This window comes from Onthophagus taurus, chromosome 8, assembly GCF_036711975.1.
Source record: "Onthophagus taurus isolate NC chromosome 8, IU_Otau_3.0, whole genome shotgun sequence".
NCBI lineage: Eukaryota > Metazoa > Arthropoda > Insecta > Coleoptera > Scarabaeidae > Onthophagus > Onthophagus taurus.
The window spans coordinates 6669420-6694948 of NC_091973.1; the positions used below are offsets into that span (position 1 = coordinate 6669420).

Here is a 25529-nt window from a genome sequence, read left to right on the forward strand (position 1 = left end):
TTTGAGGTTTCCAGGACATTGTAGAATCCATAACCACCCCAAGGTTTCTAACCGTGTCTGACAGCTGAATAATGTCTCCGTCAAGCATTAAGTGAATGGATGAAAAATTATTCAGCTTTGCCAGTAAAGGTCGACTGCCAAACGCAATTGCTTGAGTTTTAGCAGTATTTAATTTAAGGCCATTTGTTTCGTAGTGTTACCGAAAGATCAGGATATGCCGTGTCAGCATAATCAATATGGGGGAAAATCAGGGAAAAACAAAGATTACGACGGATCATGGGAGGAAGGAAGCAACGGAGACTTTTCAGTGAGTGGAAACAATGATAGACCTTTCTGCAGACGGATTGAATTTGAGGTTTCCAGGACATTGTAGAATCCATAACCACCCCAAGGTTTCTAATCGTGTCTGACAGCTGAATAATGTCTCCGTCAAGCATTAAGTGAATGGATGAAAAATTATTCAGCTTTGCCAGTAAAGGTCGACTGCCAAACGCAATTGCTTGAGTTTTAGCAGTATTTAATTTAAGGCCATTTGTTTCGTAGTGTTACCGAAAGATCAGGATATGCCGTGTCAGCATAATCAATATGGGGGAAAATCAGGGAAAAACAAAGATTACGACGGATCATGGGAGGAAGGAAGCAATGGAGACTTTTCAGTGAGTGGAAACAATGATAGACCTTTCTGCAGACGGATTGAATTTGAGGTTTCCAGGATATTGTAGAATCCATAACCACCCCAAGGTTTCTAACCGTGTCTGACAGCTGAATAATGTCTCCGTCAAGCATTAAGTGAATGGATGAAAAATTATTCAGCTTTGCCAGTAAAGGTCGACTGCCAAACGCAATTGCTTGAGTTTTAGCAGTATTTAATTTAAGGCCATTTGTTTCGTAGTGTTACCGAAAGATCAGGATATGCCGTGTCAGCATAATCAATATGGGGGAAAATCAGGGAAAAACAAAGATTACGACGGATCATGGGAGGAAGGAAGCAACGGAGACTTTTCAGTGAGTGGAAACAATGATAGACCTTTCTGCAGACGGATTGAATTTGAGGTTTCCAGGACATTGTAGAATCCATAACCACCCCAAGGTTTCTAATCGTGTCTGACAGCTGAATAATGTCTCCGTCAAGCATTAAGTGAATGGATGAAAAATTATTCAGCTTTGCCAGTAAAGGTCGACTGCCAAACGCAATTGCTTGAGTTTTAGCAGTATTTAATTTAAGGCCATTTGTTTCGTAGTGTTACCGAAAGATCAGGATATGCCGTGTCAGCATAATCAATATGGGGGAAAATCAGGGAAAAACAAAGATTACGACGGATCATGGGAGGAAGGAAGCAATGGAGACTTTTCAGTGAGTGGAAACAATGATAGACCTTTCTGCAGACGGATTGAATTTGAGGTTTCCAGGACATTGTAGAATCCATAACCACCCCAAGGTTTCTAACCGTGTCTGACAGCTGAATAATGTCTCCGTCAAGCATTAAGTGAATGGATGAAAAATTATTCAGCTTTGCCAGTAAAGGTCGACTGCCAAACGCAATTGCTTGAGTTTTAGCAGTATTTAATTTAAGGCCATTTGTTTCGTAGTGTTACCGAAAGATCAGGATATGCCGTGTCAGCATAATCAATATGGGGGAAAATCAGGGAAAAACAAAGATTACGACGGATCATGGGAGGAAGGAAGCAATGGAGACTTTTCAGTGAGTGGAAACAATGATAGACCTTTCTGCAGACGGATTGAATTTGAGGTTTCCAGGACATTGTAGAATCCATAACCACCCCAAGGTTTCTAACCGTGTCTGACAGCTGAATAATGTCTCCGTCAAGCATTAAGTGAATGGATGAAAAATTATTCAGCTTTGCCAGTAAAGGTCGACTGCCAAACGCAATTGCTTGAGTTTTAGCAGTATTTAATTTAAGGCCATTTGTTTCGTAGTGTTACCGAAAGATCAGGATATGCCGTGTCAGCATAATCAATATGGGGGAAAATCAGGGAAAAACAAAGATTACGACGGATCATGGGAGGAAGGAAGCAATGGAGACTTTTCAGTGAGTGGAAACAATGATAGACCTTTCTGCAGACGGATTGAATTTGAGGTTTCCAGGACATTGTAGAATCCATAACCACCCCAAGGTTTCAACCGTGTCTGACAGCTGAATAATGTCTCCGTCAAGCATTAAGTGAATGGATGAAAAATTATTCAGCTTTGCCAGTAAAGGTCGACTGCCAAACGCAATTGCTTGAGTTTTAGCAGTATTTAATTTAAGGCCATTTGTTTCGTAGTGTTACCGAAAGATCAGGATATGCCGTGTCAGCATAATCAATATGGGGGAAAATCAAGGAAAAACAAAGATTACGACGGATCATGGGAGGAAGGAAGCAACGGAGACTTTTCAGTGAGTGGAAACAATGATAGACCTTTCTGCAGACGGATTGAATTTGAGGTTTCCAGGACATTGTAGAATCCATAACCACCCCAAGGTTTCTAACCGTGTCTGACAGCTGAATAATGTCTCCGTCAAGCATTAAGTGAATGGATGAAAAATTATTCAGCTTTGCCAGTAAAGGTCGACTGCCAAACGCAATTGCTTGAGTTTTAGCAGTATTTAATTTAAGGCCATTTGTTTCGTAGTGTTACCGAAAGATCAGGATATGCCGTGTCAGCATAATCAATATGGGGGAAAATCAGGGAAAAACAAAGATTACGACGGATCATGGGAGGAAGGAAGCAATGGAGACTTTTCAGTGAGTGGAAACAATGATAGACCTTTCTGCAGACGGATTGAATTTGAGGTTTCCAGGACATTGTAGAATCCATAACCACCCCAAGGTTTCTAACCGTGTCTGACAGCTGAATAATGTCTCCGTCAAGCATTAAGTGAATGGATGAAAAATTATTCAGCTTTGCCAGTAAAGGTCGACTGCCAAACGCAATTGCTTGAGTTTTAGCAGTATTTAATTTAAGGCCATAACGTTTGGACCAATCCAAAATATTGGAAAGGTCATGATTAAGACGTGCAATTGCTTCCGGAAAATCATCAATAGTTATCGTAGTGTAAATTTGGAGGTCATCAGCATACACATGATAATTACAAGAAATACAGTGGGTGACGGCATTAATAAAAATCGAAAAGAGCAACGGACCCAACACACTACCCTGGGGTACACCATATTTAATATCACAAGCAGACGAGAGCGCAGAATCAGCACGCACACACAAGGAACGACAGGAAAAGTAAGATTGAAACCAAGATAAACATGAAGAGGTAAATCCAAGGGCAGCTAGTGACGCCAACAAAAGATCGTGATCAACCGAATCGAACGCCTTGCTGAAATCAAGTAATACAAGGATGGTAACACAACGTTTGTCGCAAGCATACCTAATATCATCTGTAATCTTAATAAGCGCTGTTGTCGTGCTATGACCCTTACGAAAACCCGATTGAAAGTCGTTGTGCAAGTTAAATTCTTGTATATACTCTTGAACTTGTAGATAAACAAGGCGCTCGAGAGCTTTAGATAAAACAGATAAAATGGAGATAGGGCGAAAATCATTTAAACTTGAGGGACTCTTGGATTTAGGTATAGGGACAACATGAGCAACCTTCCAGATTGAAGGAAATGAGGATCGTTCAATGGAGAAGTTAAAAATGTGGGTAATAGGAGTAAGAACAATATCCAATATAGGAAGAAGAAGTTTGAGACCAACTCCATCAGCTCCCACACTCGTAGACCTCGAGTGATTCAAGGCATCGCGGACTTCTGACGCTGTGACCAGGACAAAGGAGAAAGAGGAGGATTTAGATGAGGCAAGAATTTCAGAAATAGTTGTCATCCTAGTCCCACCGCTAATGAGCAAAGGTGGGTCAGCAAAAAACCTCGCCAATGAATCCACATCACAAGCAGCCCGAACAGAGGGAGACTCAACCGCCCCTAAGGAACGCATCAACCTCCAAAACGTCCTCGGATTAGCATTGGATAGTCTCCGGTAGAAATACAATTTTTTGGCATTTCTACATTGGTGATTGCAACGGTTACGCAAGATCCTATAGTTTTCACGATTAATAGTATTTGGAATACGTTTAAATAATAGCTTTGCACGATTACGCTCCCTCATCAGTGATCTTATCTCATCACTTAACCAGGGTGCGGGCGGATGTCTCACCCTACGTCGTCTGAGTGGGGCATGCTTGTCATAGAGATTGATAAGTTTAGAGTTGAAGTAGTCAACCTTGCCATCAATATCGGCCATTCGATAAAGCGGAAGCCAATCGATCTTCTGTGCATCAGACAACAGCAAATCGTTATCAATACGACCCAGATCACGAACGGAAATAATGCGTTGCGAGAAAATATGTTGTCGTATCTGCACTGCACAGTAAATTAAATCGTGATTGGAAAATTGAGGAGCAGGGAGCTGACCATGCATAAGTATGCTGCTCGGACGAGTCGTAATAGTAAGATCCAGAAGCGAATGCGAAGTTGGAAGATGATGAGTTGGTTGTGAGGGCAGGATGGTCAAATTTAATGAGGAAGAAATGAAGCGAAGTTTGTCACTCCGTAAGTCATTTTTTAGCAAACAAGTATTGAAATCTCCCATCAGAAGAATAGTGTTATAATTAAAAGAGTGCCTCTCAAGGGTTTCCTCCAATTGATCAAAGTAGTTAACAAGAGGAGGACAGTAAAAAACGCCAAGTAATAACTTGTTGTAGGAACTTTTCAGTTCCACAAGCATAAATTCCGCCCCCTGAACTGACTGATTTTGGGTGCGTTTTATGGTCTGAAGGTACCATTAAAATATATTTTTCAATAAATCGTCTCTAAATTTGAGGTGCGTCTTATAGTTCGAAAAATACAGTATAGTTTTCCTAAAGATAGAAAAAAAAAATATTTAACTATAAATTGTCACAAAACTATTTAAGGATTTTTTTAGTGTAATTAGGCGACGTTGTGGGTATTGTAACAATCATACTGCACTACAATTTGAACAAGAATTGTGTTGTCAGTCTTCAGTCGGATTTGGACGTCTTGGTGGAATGGTGTAACCGTTATCAGCTAAAGATTAATGTCAATAAGTGCGGTGCGGTTAGTTTTACACGCAAGCTGTCTCCTCTTCCATCTTCTCATTATATAGAAGGTGTTCTTCTTGAGAAACTATCTACAATCAAGGATCTGGGAGTAACTTTTGACCGCAAATTGTCTTTTGTACCTCGAAAATCGTGAATATTGCATCGAAAATATTGCATTTTCTGCAGCGAGGATGCTCGCGTGCTTTTTCTGATATCGGTGTGTACAAGACCCTATTTTCGACCTTTGTATTGTCCAAATTGGAATATGGCTCTGTAATTTGGTCGCCACATTATGTGTGTCATAGACTTATATTGGATAGAATTCAGAGGAGATTTCTCAAATATTTGTCTCTACGCCTGGACGGATCATACCCGGATCGTGGAATGGATTGCGCATCCCTACTGCGGCGTAACAACTTTTCTGCACTAGACGTAAGAAGAGATGACCAGTGCATCAAGTTTTTGCAGAAGTTAGTGCAAGGTGAATTGGATTGTGGTTGGTTGTTGTCGCGGATCATTTTCGCGGTGCCTACGCGTACTACACGTAGTACAAATCAGTTTTATTTGAGGAATTGCAGATCCAATGTTTTAGCCAACTCCCCGGTGCAGAGGATGTGTAAACTAACTAACAATCAATAATAGTGTAAGAGTGTTTATGTGAATTATATTTGTTTTATGGCATGTGTTATTTCTTATTTTCTTTTTCTTGTAATATTGTCCTGTAATTGATCTTTGTTGGGCAATAAAGTGAATTATTATTATTATTATTAAGAATAGAAAAAACTATTAGTACATACCGGCAGTAAAGGGGCAGAATTTGGAAATGCAATTGAATGAGATTATACTAATATTTTAAATTGTTCATCAATACTAATAGTAGAAGGAACTAGTAATATTTCAATGCTACAGATACAAAAGACATGTGATTTATGACTAAAACTTCTGAGTTTGTAGTCAAACTTTACTTAATTAGAGAAAAGATTATTAGAGACTATAAACGACAAAATGTATTATTCAATAACAAGAGCATACTTTTAAAGTTAAGTAATTCCATTTTATTAAGTTTACCTCAAAACATTTATCAGCTTTTTGGAGATCATGCGTATGATGAGGCATGTTATTGGTGGGCATGAAATACAATGTATAAAGTTAATAATAACAAAATTTATTAACGTAAAGTTATTTAATGACCCATGAAAGTACTGTAAAATTCTAATTATATCATCTTTAATTTACTTGTAAGAAATAAACTGTTCACAATTTATACGGTTACAATTATAAATTAATTAATTACAAAAGAACTCAAAGTTTACAGTCTTTAATAAACATTTCAACCATGCTCAATAAAAAGAAATAATGATAATATACATTTCTTCATGTACGCCACTGTGTAAGTCTGATTTTACCGAAACTATACACGCCACTGTCAGTGGGACCAATACCAAAACAAACACTCGAACGTTGGTTTCAATCTCGTATACGGCCGGAGATAGGCAATGCTGCTTCTAGTTATACAATTTCTTTGGATGAAATCCTATCTATCAGCGAGGTTACAATGTGTAGTTGCCCACAATGAACAGGGAACAGAAATAAGATCAGCATGGAGAGAAGTCAAGCTGGGAGTACCTCAGGGTTCCGTGTAACGAACAACATTACGATAATGTTTGCGGATGCCACAACGATTGTGACGAGGTGTAGCACTGATTATGAAATCCAGAAATCACTTACTGTGGATCTGAATAAAGTTAAGTACAAAAAAAATCAGATCAAGGCGAGGTATCGGAATACTGAGATTGCCAATGTTGAAGAGATTTCGTTTCTAGGTTGGAAAATGCATCCTGGACTGTCTTGGACCAATCATATTGATTTCCTTGCTAACAAGATCAGTCATTTCTCCTATGCCATTGTATTATTTCCAGATCAGCTGGCATTGAGGCAGCATTAAGTGCCTATTATGCTTATGTGACTAGGGTTACCATACGTGCCGGTTTGACCGGGATTGTCCCGGTTTCGGACAATCGTCCCGGCCGGATGAGTATTTTGTCCCGGTTAACGATGATGTAAACCTCGAACAATAATGAGAGTTTTAGTTTGTCCCGTTAGGAGCAAAACTATTGCTGCGAAAACTTGATGGTAGCCAAGATGTCAATAAATTTATGATGGAAGTAACTGCTTTTTATAGAAGATGTCTTTCATACATTGAATTGTGGGAAGACAGTTTTGGTGGTGCCGATATTTTTGCATGGGTTGGATTGCAACACGTATTGAAATGAGATGAGATTGAACGATCTGCTGAAACTATTAATGCAATACACGGTGCAAATGATCATCAGAAAATTAATACTGATGATCTCTTACACGAGGTGTTGCTTGGTAAAGCATTTTTTGCGTCACATAACGAAGAGTGGAGTACAACAACAGCCCAAATTGAGTATGTTGACAAATGGGTTCAATCATTCAAACATTTTCAGGCACAACATGTTGATGCACCTAATTTAGTCAAAATGTTGCAATACATTTTGTGTCTACCAGGAACGTCCGCACCTGTAGAGCGTGTTTTCCCGATAATGAAGAATTGTTGGTCGAATGATCGAGGTCGTATGTTAGAGGCTACAGTACGAGCGTTATTATACTGTAAATTTAACTTTTCAATTACTTGTAGCGATTTTTATGAAAAAATTAAAAATAATAATAAAATCTTAAAAAAAGTTCATTCTAGCGAAAAATATGAATGTTGTTTTAATAAAATATTTTTTTAATAATAGCCTAAGGTTTTTTTTCGTTTCCACGCCTGTCCCGGTTTGCAGATTTATGATTATGGTAAACCTACTTATGACCATTCCTTGCTAAGATATGGAGTTGTCTTTTGGGGCCGTGGTGTTGGTATAGATAGAATCTTCATATTACAGAAGAGATGTGTAAGAGCAATCTTTGGTCTAAAAAATACTGATAGCTGTAGAAGTTACTTTAAAGACTATAAAATACCTACCATGTATAGAATTTATATTCTGGAATGTACTGTGTTGGTTAGGAAGAATTACTTTGAATTTTTCAAAAAATATGAAATATCACATCCTCGAAAGAGCCACCAAAAACGCACCTTACTAAGATTCAGAAGACGGCTCTGTACCAGAGTATCAAAATTTTCAATCACATTTCGGAAGGTACAAAGATCCTGCCAGTTCCAGGATTCCGGAGAAGACTGAGAGACAGTTATTATTAAATTGACGTACTCTACGCTTTTTTGGTAAAATGGAGGGAATAAAGTATTATTATTATTATTAATAAAATAAAATCCGAATTGCTTGGTTTGAACTCAAAAATTAAATAACAACGGACACTATCTTAGCATCTCTAGATAATGTTTTCTACCACCAAGTTTTCTATGAATTTGGCAACAATTATTGTCTCTTTTTGGCAGAGGCATAAAAATGTAAATAATTGTCCGCCAGGTTTACCTTTGTTGTATTCAGTTTCTTTCTAAATTGTTTTTAACTTTTTCTGGGATTCCTTTCTGGATGTTCTTGGTCTATCTCCTTTGCATCTGCATATAGAGAGTGGCTAGAACTACCATTTACAGATTTAAGCAATATGCTCAAAACTGTTCTGACATGTCCTACTATTTTTGGATCGCAGTTTATCTTCGCAAAGGATCTGAATGACTTTTCACCGAGCAAGGTATTACCCCTTGAGTCCTGATTCATTTATAACATTATACATATCGATGACAAGTCTCATTCGTCAAATGAACCCAAGGGGTTAAGAGCATTGGACTGCACGGTGAAATTTGATAACGTTATTTATACAACCTTAGGGTCGCGGTGCAAGGTTGGATAGTCCGTCTAGCCGATATGTAATCTAGGTGATGTAATTTAATGTAATCTAAAAATTTGCTGACGTATCGATTAGTTTCAATTACAATAATATTTATAACCTCATCAGTGAAAAATGTTTCAAATATCTCAAATGGGCTGTCTTTATTGAGACCTTGTATTTGATCGAGGAAGACCAGAGTCGCTCCAAAATCGTTATTTATACCAGAACTATAACTTTCGCTATCAGAAGATTTGGAATATTTCAATTTTTTTTGTATACTAATTTCACAATTTGCGTATAACTCAACTATGCTACACACGCAATACGTGGAGCACCGAACGACAGCGCAGAAATGTGTTTTAAAAGCGAATTAAAACATGAAACCAGTTCAAACATGTGTTAGACCGAAGTACAGACTAGCCAAAAAGAAAATATACGTGGCGAAAATCGTGTTAAGTATTATTAAAAAATAATTAAACACTTATTAGTTCGAACCTAATGAATTTTCCGACAGCTCTTTGGCAAAGTTTCCAAATCACTACATTCCATCACTCAAATATTTTACCAGCTCGTTTAGCCGTAAGCCAATTTCTTTTCGCAGTGTGAATAAAGCTGTAAATGCTGAAGCTTCTTTGAAATCACTTTAGACTCATCTATGCTTATTCTTCATCTATGACTTCCTGGAAAAATGATGCGTGATAAGTCCACCTACACTGATCCTGAAAAAATAGTTAATGCTTTTGCAGATCAATTATCTGGAGTATATTCTGGTGTCTCTGCTTATAACATGGTTGTTGTACACTCTACGTGTCCTCCAGTATTTGTTGCCGATGTCACCGAAGAAGAGGTTCTTCATTTCCTAAAAAGGTTACCTAATAAATTTACTGCTGGTGATGATGATCTTCCTGCATTTTTCATTCGTGATTGCTGTGCAGTTTTTGCAGTTCCGCTTCATTTAATAATTAACCTATCCTTAAGCACTTGCTCGTTTCCTAAACTTTGGAAGCGCTCACGCATTGTTGCTGTATTCAAGCATGGCGAACGTACCAACATTACTGATTATCGACCAATATCGTTATTGTCCAATTTCGCTAAGGTATTTGAACAGATTATTTACAAGATGATTTATCCACAGGTTCAGTCATTTGTGTCACCATATCAGCATGGGTTTATCAAGCGTCGTTCGACCATTACCAACCTCGCGGTGGTTACTGAGGTAATTTGTGAATCTTTGGATAGGGGCGGTCAGGTAGATGTGGTATACACTGATTTTTCTAAAGCATTCGACATGATTCATCATGACGTCCTCTTGTATAAACTTAGTGCTTTTGGCTTATCTCCTAAGTTTATGAAACTATTTGCCTCTTACCTATCGGGTCGTATAAATTATGTGTACTACAACGGTTATGCGTCTATGGAGTTTACGGCTAGGTCTGGTGTTCCTCAGGGCTCAAATCTAGGCCCCCTACTATTTGTTATCTTCTTGAATGACCTTCTAGACAAATTTTCATCAGGCTTACTAGCTTATGCGGATGATCTGAAACTATTCCGACCTATTTTTGCGGACCGTGATGTTGTCAGTCTTCAGTCGGATTTGGACGTCTTGGTGGAATGGTGTAACCGTTATCAGCTAAAGATTAATGTCAATAAGTGTGGTGCGGTTAGTTTTACACGCAAGCTGTCTCCTCTTCCATCTTCTCATTATATAGAAGGTGTTCTTCTTGAGAAACTATCTACAATCAAGGATCTGGGAGTAACTTTTGACCGCAAATTGTCTTTTGTACCTCACATCGAAAATATTGCATTTTCTGCAGCGAGGATGCTTGGTTTCGTTTTGCGCACCTCGCGTGCTTTTTCTGATATCGGTGTGTACAAGACCCTATTTCGACCTTTGTATTGTCCAAATTGGAATATGGCTCTGTAATTTGGTCGCCACATTATGTGTGTCATAGACTTATATTGGATAGAATTCAGAGGAGATTTCTCAAATATTTGTCTCTACGCCTGGACGGATCATACCCGGATCGTGGAATGGATTGCGCATCCCTGCTGCGGCGTAACAACTTTTCTGCACTAGACGTAAGAAGAGATGACCAGTGCATCAAGTTTTTGCAGAAGTTAGTGCAAGGTGAATTGGATTGTGGTTGGTTGTTGTCGCGGATCAACACGTAGTACAAATCAGTTTTATTTGAGGAATTGCAGATCCAATGTTTTAGCCAACTCCCCGGTGCAGAGGATGTGTAAACTAACTAACAATCAATAATAGTGTAAGAGTGTTTATGTGAATTATATTTGTTTTATGGCATGTGTTATTTCTTATTTTCTTTTTCTTGTAATATTGTCCTGTAATTGATCTTTGTTGGGCAATAAAGTGAATTATTATTATTATTATTAAGAATAGAAAAAACTATTAGTACATACCGGCAGTAAAGGGGCAGAATTTGGAAATGCAATTGAATGAGATTATACTAATATTTTAAATTGTTCATCAATACTAATAGTAGAAGGAACTAGTAATATTTCAATGCTACAGATACAAAAGACATGTGATTTATGACTAAAACTTCTGAGTTTGTAGTCAAACTTTACTTAATTAGAGAAAAGATTATTAGAGACTATAAACGACAAAATGTATTATTCAATAACAAGAGCATACTTTTAAAGTTAAGTAATTCCATTTTATTAAGTTTACCTCAAAACATTTATCATCTTTTTGGAGATCATGCGTATGATGATGCATGTTATTGGTGGGCATGAAATACAATGTATAAAGTTAATAATAACAAAATTTATTAACGTAAAGTTATTTAATGAAACCAAGTTAGTAAATCAAGAACCTAGGCTTTGACATATGTTAAGCAAACAAATATTATTTTCAAATAAATGAGAGTTATTTTAAAACTTATATTTATGAGATACGTTCTTTACTGCAGTATTTACCATGAAAGTACTGTAAAATTCTAATTATATCATCTTTAATTTACTTGTAAGAAATAACTGTCACTGTCAGTGGGACCAATACCAAAACAAACACTCGAACGTTGGCTTCAATCTCGTATACGGCCGGAGATAGGCAATGCTGCTTCTAGTTATACAATTTCTTTGGATGAAATCCTATCTATCAGCGAGGTTACAATGTGTAGTTGCCCACAATGAACAGGGAACAGAAATAAGATCAGCATGGAGAGAAGTCAAGCTGGGAGTACCTCAGGGTTCCGTGTAACGAACAACATTACGATAATGTTTGCGGATGCCACAACGATTGTGGCGAGGTGTAGCACTGATTATGAAATCCAGAAATCACTTACTGTGGATCTGAATAAAGTTAAGTACAAAAAAAATCAGATCAAGGCGAGGTATCGGAATACTGAGATTGCCAATGTTGAAGAGATTTCGTTTCTAGGTTGGAAAATGGATCCTGGACTGTCTTGGACCAATCATATTGATTTCCTTGCTAACAAGATCAGTCATTTCTCCTATGCCATTGTATTATTTCCAGATCAGCTGGCATTGAGGCAGCATTAAGTGCCTATTATGCTTATGTGACTAGGGTTACCATACGTGCCGGTTTGACCGGGATTGTCCCGGTTTCGGTCAATCGTCCCGGCGTCCCTGCCGGATGAATATTTTGTCCCGGTTAACGATGATGTAAACCTCGAACAATAATGAGAGTTTTAGTTTGTCCCGTTAGGAGCAAAACTATTGCTGCGAAAACTTGATGGTAGCCAAGATGTCAATAAATTTATGACGGAAGTAACTGCTTTTTATAGAAGATGTCTTTCATACATTGAATTGTGGGAAGACAGTTTTGGTGGTGCCGATATTTTTGCATGGGTTGGATTGCAACACGTGTTGAAATGAGATGAGATTGAACGATCTGCTGAAACTATTAATGCAATACATGGTGCAAATGATCATCAGAAAATTAATACTGATGATCTCTTTGGCGAGGTGTTGCTTGGTAAAGCATTTTTTGCGTCACATAACGAAGAGTGGAGTACAACAACAGCCCAAATTGAGTATGTTGACAAATGGGTTCAATCATTCAAACATTTTCAGGCACAACATGTTGATGCACCTAATTTAGTCAAAATGTTGCAATACATTTTGTGTCTACCAGGAACGTCCGCACCTGTAGAGCGTGTTTTCCCGATAATGAAGAATTGTTGGTCGAATGATCGAGGTCGTATGTTAGAGGCTACAGTACGAGCGTTATTATACTGTAAATTTAACTTTTCAATTACTTGTAGCGATTTTTATGAAAAAATTAAAAATAATAATAAAATGTTAAAAAAAGTTCATTCTAGCGAAAAATATGAATGTTGTTTTAATAAAATATTTTTTTAATAATAGCCTAAGGTTTTTTTTCGTTTCCACGCCTGTCCCGGTTTGCAGATTTATGATTATGGTAAACCTACTTATGACCATTCCTTGCTAAGATATGGAGTTGTCTTTTGGGGCCGTGGTGTTGGTATAGATAGAATCTTCATATTACAGAAGAGATGTGTAAGAGCAATCTTTGGTCTAAAAAATACTGATAGCTGTAGAAGTTACTTTAAAGACTATAAAATACCTACCATGTATAGAATTTATATTCTGGAATGTACTGTGTTGGTTAGGAAGAATTACTTTGAATTTTTCAAAAAATATGAAATATCACATCCTCGAAAGAGCCACCAAAAACGCACCTTACTAAGATTCAGAAGACGGCTCTGTACCAGAGTATCAAAATTTTCAATCACATTTCGGAAGGTACAAAGATCCTGCCAGTTCCAGGATTCCGGAGAAGACTGAGAGACAGTTATTATTAAATTGACGTACTCTACGCTTTTTTGGTAAAATGGGGGGAATAAAGTATTATTATTATTATTAATAAAATAAAATCCGAATTGCTTGGTTTGAACTCAAAAATTAAATAACAACGGACACTATCTCAGCATCTCTAGTTAATGTTTTCTACCACCAAGTTTTCTATGAATTTGGCAACAATTGTCTCTTTCTGGCAGAGGCATAAAAATGTAAATAATTGTCCGCCAGGTTTACCTTTGTTGTATTCAGTTTCTTTCTAAATTGTTTTTAACTTTTTCTGGGATTCCTTTCTGGATGTTCTTGGTCTATCTCCTTTGCATCTGCATATAGAGAGTGGCTAGAACTACCATTTACAGATTTAAGCAATATGCTCAAAACTGTTCTGACATGTCCTACTATTTTTGGATCGCAGTTTATCTTCGCAAAGGATCTGAATGACTTTTCACCGAGCAAGGTATTACCCCTTGAGTCCTGATTCATTTATAACATTATACATATCGATGACAAGTCTCATTCGTCAAATGAACCCAAGGGGTTAAGAGCATTGGACTGCACGGTGAAATTTGATAACGTTATTTATACAACCTTAGGGTCGCGGTGCAAGGTTGGATAGTCCGTCTAGCCGATATGTAATCTAGGTGATGTAATTTAATGTAATCTAAAAATTTGCTGACGTATCGATTAGTTTCAATTACAATAATATTTATAACCTCATCAGTGAAAAATGTTTCAAATATCTCAAATGGGCTGTCTTTATTGAGACCTTGTATTTGATCGAGGAAGACCAGAGTCGCTCCAAAATCGTTATTTATACCAGAACTATAACTTTCGCTATCAGAAGATTTGGAATATTTCAATTTTTTTTTGTATACTAATTTCACAATTTGCGTATAACTCAACTATGCTACACACGCAATACGTGGAGCACCGAACTAAAACATGAACCTCGTTCAGCCGTAAGCCAATTTCTTTTCGCAGTGTGAATAAAGCTGTAGATGCTGAAGCTTCTTTGAAATCACTTTGAAATCACTCATCTATGCTCAGCTATGTTAAGATGAGTTCCATTAAAATTTGGATCTAGAATATTTGCAGCAAGATGGATTGGATTTATTACCATTTGCTTATTTCTTAACTAAAAAGTTTTTTACTTCCTTTTCTCTTGTTTAAGCAAAGAGTGTGTCAAAATGACTTTCCAACTTATAAAAGCATGCAGTTACTTGGCTTAATCTTGGTTTATCTCCTTCCAGTTGGGTTGTGTATTTAATAATTATTGTATATTGTGTATCAAGAAGACTTTTTAAACTATGAATAATTGAAATGGCTGCTTTGGTGCTATTTAGCATAAATTTTGAGTTTGATTTTTTCAACTTTTGAATGTAGAATTCGATGAGGGTCTGTTAATTTCTGATTCTGATGTATCATCCACAATCATTTCATCGTCCTCTAAAACTAAAATTTAAGAAAATAATTTCCTGAACCGTCCGAGTTTCGTCAGGACCAACAGAGGGAGCCACGATGAGAAAATTATCTAGTTATATTTTCGAGAATCTTTCATCTGTAGGCAACCCACTTCGCAGCGACTTTCGTGATGACGATTATACTATAGGATATAAGCGCTTAATGCAATCATTTGTATATGTTACAGGCCGTACATGAAATCAGACCGTAAATATACGGTCTAGGCGGTATCTATACGGTCTAGATGGCACAGACCGGAAATGACGAGGTATTTTATATACGGACTAGACCATTTACATACCGACTACCGTAATTTAGATGTATGTTCAATCGCAAGTGTCTAGTTGCCGTTTAGTTTTTGTCTCGTTTTGCTCCAATTTACAAAATATTTTGCAGCAAAATAAGCACAGTGGTGACATTCGTTAAAATTTAAACGTTTTTACTGTTTAATGCAATAGATTTCCACAATTTTACTGCTAAAAAAAAAGTCCAAGAATACACTGGCTCTTAAAGCATTATGATGTGTTATCTGTTCAGGGGGTAGAAAAACTAATAGTGCCTCTTAACAATGATTTAGTTGATGTAATATATTACGTTCATGACGACGAGTTGTTTAACATTCTTCAAGAACTACACACATCCACACTTATGTTCTGTAATTGGAGTCATATATATTATGGAATAGGTAATTAATAAAATCACTTTTTACTTGCAGGTCATGGTGGTAGAGATCGCATGATGAAAAAAACAAAGGAAAAATACAAGAATATAGTGCGTACTGAAATTTTATTGTTTATTAACTTGTGCGCTCCATGGCAAATGAAACAAAAAAGGGAAAAGAAGGGAATTATATCAAAACCGATGATCTTCAATGATCTGAATTCCAGATGTCAAGTAGACTTAATCGATTATCAGTCGCATGCTGATGGTAAATACAGATTTGTCCTGGTGTACCAGGATCACTTAACAAAATTTGTTATTCTGCGACCACTTGAAAGTAAACGCGCAGAAGAAGTCGCTTACCACCTTGTAGACATCTTTACCACTTTTGGGGCTCCTGTAGTTTTGCAATCTGACAATGGACGCGAATTTTGCAATAGAATTATTGAAGAATTAAAAAGTTTGTGGCCTGAACTAAAACTGGTCCATGGAAAACCGCGTTACTGTCAAAGTCAGGGTAGCGTCGAACGCGCTAATCAAGACGTGGAGAACATGTTAACAACTTGGATGTTGGAAAACGAAACAGAGCATTGGAGTCAAGGTCTACGATTCATACAATTTATGAAGAACACATCTTTGCACTCTGGAATAAAAAGGGCGCCATGTTCGGGGACAAACCGAAAATTGGATTAAAAACTTCTAATATTCCATTAGAAGCAATGGATAGCGTAACAACCGAAGAAGATCTGGAAAATGTGATTAATTCTATTCTGATTGAAAATACAGAAACCGTTCAACTGAAAACAGAGCAACCAGCGCTGGAAGGTGTTTCAACAGAAAAAGATTTAGAAGAAGTGGTTACGTTGGTTGTTACTGACAACACACAAACCGGACAATGCCAATTGCACCAAACAGCAACGACCGAAAATGTACCACTAGAAAATAACAATGACACTCAAACACTCTCGTATGAAATATGCGGTAGTTGTTTCAATCCCACTAATCGTGATGCCTCACATGCTGAGAGCACGTCCTTGGAAAATATTTGCAATTTTTGCAATAGAAACAGAAACATAGCAAATGCCAAGGGCGCTTATGATGGATTACAAGCACAGGCAAAACGAATGAAATTAATATCAGATAGCACCCATCCCATACAGATTGGATCAACTGTGAGGATTCCTGTTCCAGCTGTCGATCGTGGCAGGGGAGATGCTCGGTCAGTTTTAGCGGTAGTGTTAGAAGCTACAGAAGATGGTTTTTACCGCTTGGGTACAAAACTAGGAGTCATTTCAAAATACTACAGTCGTTCAGAATTTAGGATTATATGTCCTGCTAACATTTTGAAAATTGAAGAAATCACCAAAGATAAGGAAGTTTCTCTTAGATCGGTGGCTACAAGTCAATCTACTGGGCATGGGCAAGGTTTCAAAAAATGTTACTGTAAGACTAAATGTCAGTCAAACAAATGTGCTTGTCGAAAAAATAATGTATTATGTAACTCAAAATGTCACAATAGTCTAACTTGTACAAATAAATAAAAAATGCATTTTTTTCTTTGTTTAAAATATTACAGTAATATGTATATCGTCTATTTGCAGATGGACCGTTTATAAATAGACTAGTCCTTTTTCAAACCGACTAGTCCGTTTATTAAAGAACAAGCTTCTTACACATATAGACTAATAATTTTAGTCCATTTACATATGGACTAGTCCTTTTGTATACGGTCTTGTTTACATATATGGTCTGTAACATATACACGAGATTTTTAATATTCCGTTCCTTCACAGTGCACGAGTATGCAGATAGCCATTTTTACATCAACTCTAAATCCTACATATTCTAGTACATCAAAGCAATGATTTGATAAAAATTAAGAATTACTAACTTAATCGCTCCGAATAATTCTGACCGCAAATGGCGGTTTAAGTATTTCTAAAATACTTACCACACATACTTACCGCCTTTTTTCGAAGTTAAAAAATAATAAAGTAAAAATATTGAAATCCATAACGGAGGTTTTTAAAAATTTATTTTTTTTTTATATCTGACAAATATAATTCGCGGATACAACAGAAAACAAGTAGCTGATAGCAGTTTATTTTAATACATATTCATACATTTATATATATAGCACATCCAAAGTGAGTTTTTGATGGTAAATAAGGGAGAGATATCTCTTTGGGACGGGTTCTTTTTGGATGAGGGGGAGGATAGTACAAATGGAGGCAGAAAAAGGGAGAGCGGAACTTTTTAACGGCTCATGCAGATAAAGTGCAAATAAAGTGGACTAATAGTTTCCTTTTGTTTTATGACGATTAAAACGAAACAACTTAGGTACCGTGATTCGAGAGGTTTTTTGACGAAATACAAAATAAAAATGAAAGAATTGATGAAAAATAAGTAATAAGAACTAAATAATTGTTAAATAATCTTTTAATATTTTAACAAATTAGAATAGTAAAAGAACTCAAATAAATTATACAAGTAATTAGAAAAAAAATATATACTACCGACCCCGAGTGACTCGCTTTTCGAGTCACTTTCGTGCTGCGGGGACGGTCCGAGAAAAAAAAAATTTGCCCAATTGACATATCGAACGCACACAACTTCCTTCGGATGGTGGAGATAGAATAAACTAAGTTGTGTAAATGTGGAACATAAACGTAAACATTTTACGCTTCACTAAAAACATTCTTAATTATCAAAAGTTTCATGTGAAACTTCACAACCAGTTCCACGAATACGTTAACTTACATGAAATTTAACGATTAATTTTAAAAACGGACACCACACTTTTCAATTATCACCTGCTTCTTGGGGCTCATCCGTTTCACCCTAAACAAAAACATCAAAAATATAAGCAATGAGGTACTTAAATTATCTTTTTTTAAGTATACCTGGTTGTCACTTGTCCAGAGCGTGAGGTTATCTCGAAGGAGTTGCATTATTAGGGTACTATCCTTGTACGAATCTTCATTTAATGTGTCGAGTTCTGCTATTGCATCATCAAAAGCCTGAGCAATAAAATCGTCCAAATTATGATTGAAAAAAAATTAAATAAAACAAAATAAAATAGTATCATTATTAAGCTTAAAAAGTTAATTTCATGATTAAAATCTACATTATGACTTGCAGTTAGTAAAAAAAATCAAAATAAAAAAAATAAAATTTTCGTACAAATGCAGAATTACATGTCTTGTTATTATTATTATTATTATGATGCATTAGGAGAGGTCGGGATAATAACCACACTCAATACTCCTAACCTGTTTGGCTAAATGACAAGCTCTCGCCGGAGAATTTATAATTTCATAATAGAATACGGAGAAGTTAAGCGCTAAACCGAGCCGGATGGGGTGCGTCGATTGCATTTTTGATTTTGCGATATCGAACGCCTCCTGGTAGGCCTTTTGCGAATCTTCTACCACAGCTGCACACGTGAAAAACAAAAAAAAATAAAGTTGAAGAAGTAAAGTTTATTAAAACTCAATATGAAGACACATGTAATTCTGCACCTGCTGGAAAGTTGATAAAAAATATATAAAAATTATAATTAACCTGCTTGGCCAGTTGACAGGCCTTTTCTGGGGAATTTAAAATTTCATAATAGAAAACTGAGAAGTTCAGCGCCAATCCTAGCCTGATTGGATGCGTCGGCGTCATCTTGGCCTTCGAAATCTCAAACGCGTCCTGATATGCTTTCTGCGAGTCGTCAACTACAGCTGAAATTTTCAAACGAAACAGAAACAATCAAAGTGACTCCCCAACTAAATTCGGATGGATCTCGCGACAACCGCGTTCTATTTATACTAATATATGTATAACACACTTTATTTGGATTTTTTCAATTTTATTTTTGCACTTACTATTTCTGGCGTCACCGGTTGCCACCTCTGCTAGATACCGGTAGTAATCTCCTTTCATCTTAAGGTAGAACACTTTAGATTCTGCGTTGCTTGCTTTTGGAATTAGGTATTTGTCCAACAAACCCTAATAAATCATTAAATATATGGATTAATATATGAAGGGTGTGGCAAATAAGTTATGCCACACCCTTTCTTTAAATGTATATTGTGTTAAGGTTGTGGATGAACCCAATTTAACTCATAATCTTTTTTAATAATTGGGTCAATAATAGAAAATGGATGACTTACAAGTACATCATAGCAGATTTCTCTTAATTCCTTTTCGACTTTTTCTCTGTACTCCTTGGCCATTTGCTGATTCCTTTCAGAGCATTCAGTCTTCTGTTCCATGGAGATAACTCGCACGAATTGGTGTCATTCCTTTCAGTTTGCATTAAATAGTAGCATAAAATTTGAGAATTGTTAATTTTGTTGAAATGTCTCCAATTAGCAAATTTAGCGTATGAGTACTTTTCATGAAGTATATTTCTTGGTCCAACCATCACACTGTAAGCTAAGAGCATTCGCTTCTCCAATTTTAATGTCTGCATCAACTTTTTCATACTCAAAGTCCAGTAATTTGTTTGATAATAAATAATGTTTGAAAAATGATTGCCAGTGATTGTTCTCAACAATGACAAATATACAGCCTTAGTTGATCTAGCTTCTCTTGTTCAACTTTTGAACGTAGAATTCGATGAGGGTCTGTTAATTTCTGATTCTGATGTTGATGTATCATCCACAACCATTTCATCGTCGTCTAAAACTAAAATTTTAAAAAATAATTTCCTGAACAGTCCGAGTTTCGTCAGGACCAACAGAGGGAGCCACGATGAGAAAATTACCTAGCTATATTTTCGAGAATCTTTCATCTGTAGGCATACCCACTTTGCAACGACTTTCGTGATGACGATTATACTATAGTACATAAGCGCTTAATGCAATCATTTGTATATACGAGATTCTTAAGATTCCGTTCCTTCACAGTACATGAGTATGCAGATTTTTACATCAACTCTAAATCCTACATATTCTAATACATCAAAACAATGATTTGATAAAAATTAAGAATTACTAACTCAATCGCCCCGAATAATTCTGAACGCAAATGGCGATTTAAGTATTTCTGAAATACTTACCACACATACTTACCGCCTTTTTTCGAAGTTAAAAAATAATAAAGTAAAAATATTGAAATCCATAACGGAGGTTTTTAAAAATTTATTTTTTTTTATATCTGACAAATATAATTCGCGGATACAACAGAAAACAAGTAGCTGATAGCAGTTTATTTTAATACATATTCATACATTTATATATATAGCACATCCAAAGTGAGTTTTTGATGGTAAATAAGGGAGAGATATCTCTTTGGGACGGGTTCTTTTTGGATGAGGGGGAGGATAGTACAAATGGAGGCAGAAAAAGGGAGAGCGGAACTTTTTAACGGCTCATGCAGATAAAGTGCAAATAAAGTGGACTAATAGTTTCCTTTTGTTTTATGACGATTAAAACGAAACAACTTAGGTACCGTGATTCGAGAGGTTTTTTGACGAAATACAAAATAAAAATGAAAGAATTGATGAAAAATAAGTAATAAGAACTAAATAATTGTTAAATAATCTTTTAATATTTTAACAAATTAGAATAGTAAAAGAACTCAAATAAATTATACAAGTAATTAGAAAAAAAATATATACTACCGACCCCGAGTGACTCGCTTTTCGAGTCACTTTCGTGCTGCGGGGACGGTCCGAGAAAAAAAAAATTTGCCCAATTGACATATCGAACGCACACAACTTCCTTCGGATGGTGGAGATAGAATAAACTAAGTTGTGTAAATGTGGAACATAAACGTAAACATTTTACGCTTCACTAAAAACATTCTTAATTATCAAAAGTTTCATGTGAAACTTCACAACCAGTTCCACGAATACGTTAACTTACATGAAATTTAACGATTAATTTTAAAAACGGACACCACACTTTTCAATTATCACCTGCTTCTTGGGGCTCATCCGTTTCACCCTAAACAAAAACATCAAAAATATAAGCAATGAGGTACTTAAATTAATTTTTTTAGGTATACCTGGTTGTCACTTGTCCAGAGCGTGAGGTTATCTCGAAGGAGTTGCATTATTAGGGTACTATCCTTGTACGAATCTTCATTTAATGTGTCGAGTTCTGCTATTGCATCATCAAAAGCCTGAGCAATAAAATCGTTCAAATTATGATTGAAAAAAAAAATATAAAAAAAAAATTGTATCATTATTAAGCTTAAAAAGTTAATTTCATGATTAAAATCTACATTATGACTTGCAGTTAGTAAAAAAAATCAAAATAAAAAAAATAAAATTTTCGTACAAATGCAGAATTACATGTCTTGTTATTATTATTATTATGATGCATTAGGAGAGGTCGGGATAATAACCACACTCAATACTCCTAACCTGTTTGGCTAAATGACAAGCTCTCGCCGGAGAATTTATAATTTCATAATAGAATACGGAGAAGTTAAGCGCTAAACCGAGCCGGATGGGGTGCGTCGATTGCATTTTTGATTTTGCGATATCGAACGCCTCCTGGTAGGCCTTTTGCGAATCTTCTACCACAGCTGCACACGTGAAAAACAAAAAAAAATAAAGTTGAAGAAGTAAAGTTTATTAAAACTCAATATGAAGACACATGTAATTCTGCACCTGCTGGAAAGTTGATAAAAAATATATAAAAATTATAATTAACCTGCTTGGCCAGTTGACAGGCCTTTTCTGGGGAATTTAAAATTTCATAATAGAAAACTGAGAAGTTCAGCGCCAATCCTAGCCTGATTGGATGCGTCGGCGTCATCTTGGCCTTCGAAATCTCAAACGCGTCCTGATATGCTTTCTGCGAGTCGTCAACTACAGCTGAAATTTTCAAACGAAACAGAAACAATCAAAGTGACTCCCCAACTAAATTCGGATGGATCTCGCGACAACCGCGTTCTATTTATACTAATATATGTATAACACACTTTATTTGGATTTTTTCAATTTTATTTTTGCACTTACTATTTCTGGCGTCACCGGTTGCCACCTCTGCTAGATACCGGTAGTAATCTCCTTTCATCTTAAGGTAGAACACTTTAGATTCTGCGTTGCTTGCTTTTGGAATTAGGTATTTGTCCAACAAACCCTAATAAATCATTAAATATATGGATTAATATATGAAGGGTGTGGCAAATAAGTTATGCCACACCCTTTCTTTAGATGTATATTGTGTTAAGGTTGTGGATGAACCCAATTTAACTCATAATCTTTTTTAATAATTGGGTCAATAATAGAAAATGGATGACTTACAAGTACATCATAGCAGATCTCTCTTAATTCCTTTTCGACTTTTTCTCTGTACTCCTTGGCCATTTGCTGCTTCCTTTCAGAGCCTTCAGTCTTCTGTTCGATGGAGGAGATAACTCGCCATGAAGACCTCCTGGCGCCGACGACGTTCTTGTAGGCAACAGAAAGAAGGTTTCGCTCCTCATTGCTGAGTTCTACACCGGTTTCAGTGACGGACTTCATCGCAGAAGCCATGTCATCGTAGCGCTCCGCCTGTTCAGCCAACTTGGCACGCTGCACCAGTTCATCCTTGTCCACTTGAGACATCTCGACAACAATTTCAATCTAAGTCTAGCCTAAAAAATGGGATTAATGAAAGTAGTAATGAGAAGCTACTAGCTAAGAGTTCAAGTTTAAAGGCTTGTTAACCTTTCCAGGGAGAGTATAAAAGAGAGACTATTTATAGACGCGTAGTGCGGATAACCGCCACCACCCCTCTTCTCGTACCCCCTAAAATATTGACAACCCACCGCGTATCCCAAAGATGTTCGCCAATATGGCGTCGTCGCCGACCACACCTTTCGGGGAAATTAATAAGACGCAATATTAATAAGCCGTAATAACCGGTTATTCGAAATTTTGATCTCGAAGCTTAAACGATTACAAAACGATATTGAAACGAGGTGGCTCCTACCCTGAGAAAAGAACGTTGGGGTACTTTTTCTTTCTACAATGGCCGATGACGAAGAAACGATAAACTCGCCGCTACGTCCGAGCGCGGCGCCACACACATCGCTAGAAACCAATAGAAACGACGTGTGTGACGCATCCCTCCAAAAAAAAAAGAGAACGATAATTTTTTTTACAATAATCTAAAAGAAATTGTTTTCATTTTTTTTCTTTTTTTTTAGTTTAACCTTCAAACTAAAAAAAAATCCGTTACGTTTAAAAATAAGACACTACACACTTGCAAAAAAAACTGGTTCAAAAACGTGTATTCACCGGAAACGCAATCATAATTGATATTAATAGCAAAAAACTTACTCTCTCTAAATGAAACAATCAAAAATACGGAAAGGAGTCGGAAACGCGAGCACATGCGGCAAAGACTAGAACGAGACTACGACGCTCGGTCGATTTGGGGTCCACAAACTGTAATACAAGGACACAAGATGGCGGCCACCCGAACCTCGCTACTGTTCGGTCTATTTTATGGATTTTCTATCCGAAACGACGCGGTTCGGGTCAAAAACGATATGAAAACGCCGTGTGCTTACCGAAAAAGTATCGATAACTCGCCTATTTTACTTACTTAAATCGGAAAATGCGTTTCAATTCGTGGGAAAACCGGCAAAATACGTTGCTGTACCGCACCGCTCCAACAGCGACAGAGCTACTAATGACTGAGAGAGCCTATGCGTTGCCAACCTTAACCGACCAACGTTTTCTCACCATGCGCAAAACGAACGGATATAGAACATTCTGTCTTATTATTTAAATTTTTTAAATTTAATTTCTTTTATTAATATAGCATAAATCAAAACCCTTAATACCCGTATTTATCAAATAAAATTCTTTAATAATAATAATAATAATAATAATTTAACCACGATGATACAAAACGACGTTATAAATAAATTCGTTTTGCAATTATCACGTGTTTTAAATTTGCACCATCTAATAAAATCGTGTACCAACGGAGAATCACTCACGCGGAGAAAATAAAAATCAATACCTCACAAAGGTTCGTAAAAACAGAACAGACTCCCGTCCGGCCGTCTACTATCTAGAGTCTACAGACTGCTTCAATTACAATCGAATACAATAATTGTACTAGAAAAGAAATGAAATGACTTCGATAGCTTTCGCAGATTTTATTAATATAACCAACTAAATAGGTGACGCATCGTCGGTTTAGTCATATCCGAGGTACTTATAGGTCGGTTTCATTCATTTGTACAAAACGCCAAAACAGATTACGTAATATTAAAACGTATAAGTAACGTAAATTTACGTTGCAATGTGCTATGGACTAATATAGATAATCATAAAAAAGGAATCATGACATCACACCCTATTTCAAATACGCAACTAATCATTCTTTATCGCTAATATCGTTATATACTTTATATACTAAATATATAAATGAAGTGGGAGACAGAACCAACAGTTGCTATGGAAATTGCCCAGGCTCCAGCCTGGGTCGATAAATTATATTGTATGGTTTTCAATTGCGTTTTCAAAGATTTTAAATTTTCTTTTGATAACACACACCGGACGTGCATAATATCTTGTTATTTCACAATAGAACTGGTTCTACGAACATTCTCGAAAATACAGTCATGGTGTTAGATATGCGAAGAATTTCGTCGATATAACATCTATTTAGGATGGTAATCGTCAGATGGCGATTAGATTTTTAGTTTCACTTCGTTATATTAATATTAATCAAATAACATTGTTCTTCTCAACAAACAATTTTTGCTTT

At 36.4% G+C, this 25529-nt stretch overlaps 2 protein-coding genes across 8 annotated transcripts; both read right to left on the reverse strand.

Moving 5' to 3' along the window:
- Positions 1-18237: 18237 nt before the first annotated feature.
- On the reverse strand, positions 18238-20093 carry LOC139431145 (14-3-3 protein zeta-like). The gene is made up of 5 exons (XM_071198762.1): positions 19977-20093; positions 19689-19812; positions 19089-19252; positions 18720-18836; positions 18238-18657 (listed from the first exon to the last, which is right to left on the reverse strand). Exons 1-5 carry the CDS (start codon positions 20076-20078, stop codon positions 18619-18621), a joined length of 546 nt encoding a protein of 181 aa, XP_071054863.1. The 5' UTR covers positions 20079-20093; the 3' UTR covers positions 18238-18618.
- Positions 20094-21335: 1242 nt separating this feature from the next.
- Positions 21336-24443, reverse strand: LOC111422091 (tyrosine 3-monooxygenase/tryptophan 5-monooxygenase activation protein zeta). 7 transcript variants are annotated; one of them, XM_023055303.2, is made up of 7 exons: positions 24086-24177; positions 23066-23397; positions 22778-22901; positions 22178-22341; positions 21817-21933; positions 21675-21755; positions 21336-21602 (listed from the first exon to the last, which is right to left on the reverse strand). In XM_023055303.2, exons 2-6 carry the CDS (start codon positions 23366-23368, stop codon positions 21717-21719), a joined length of 747 nt encoding a protein of 248 aa, XP_022911071.1. In that variant the 5' UTR covers positions 23369-23397; positions 24086-24177; the 3' UTR covers positions 21336-21602; positions 21675-21716. The 7 variants fall into 7 exon arrangements, with proteins under 7 accessions (XP_022911071.1, XP_022911069.1, XP_022911065.1 ...); XM_023055301.2 differs by lacking the exon at positions 22178-22341 and adding an exon at positions 22470-22633; XM_023055297.2 differs by lacking the exons at positions 22178-22341; positions 24086-24177 and adding exons at positions 22470-22633; positions 24354-24443 and having other exon boundaries at positions 21336-21755.
- Between the last annotated feature and the right edge of the window lie 1086 nt (positions 24444-25529).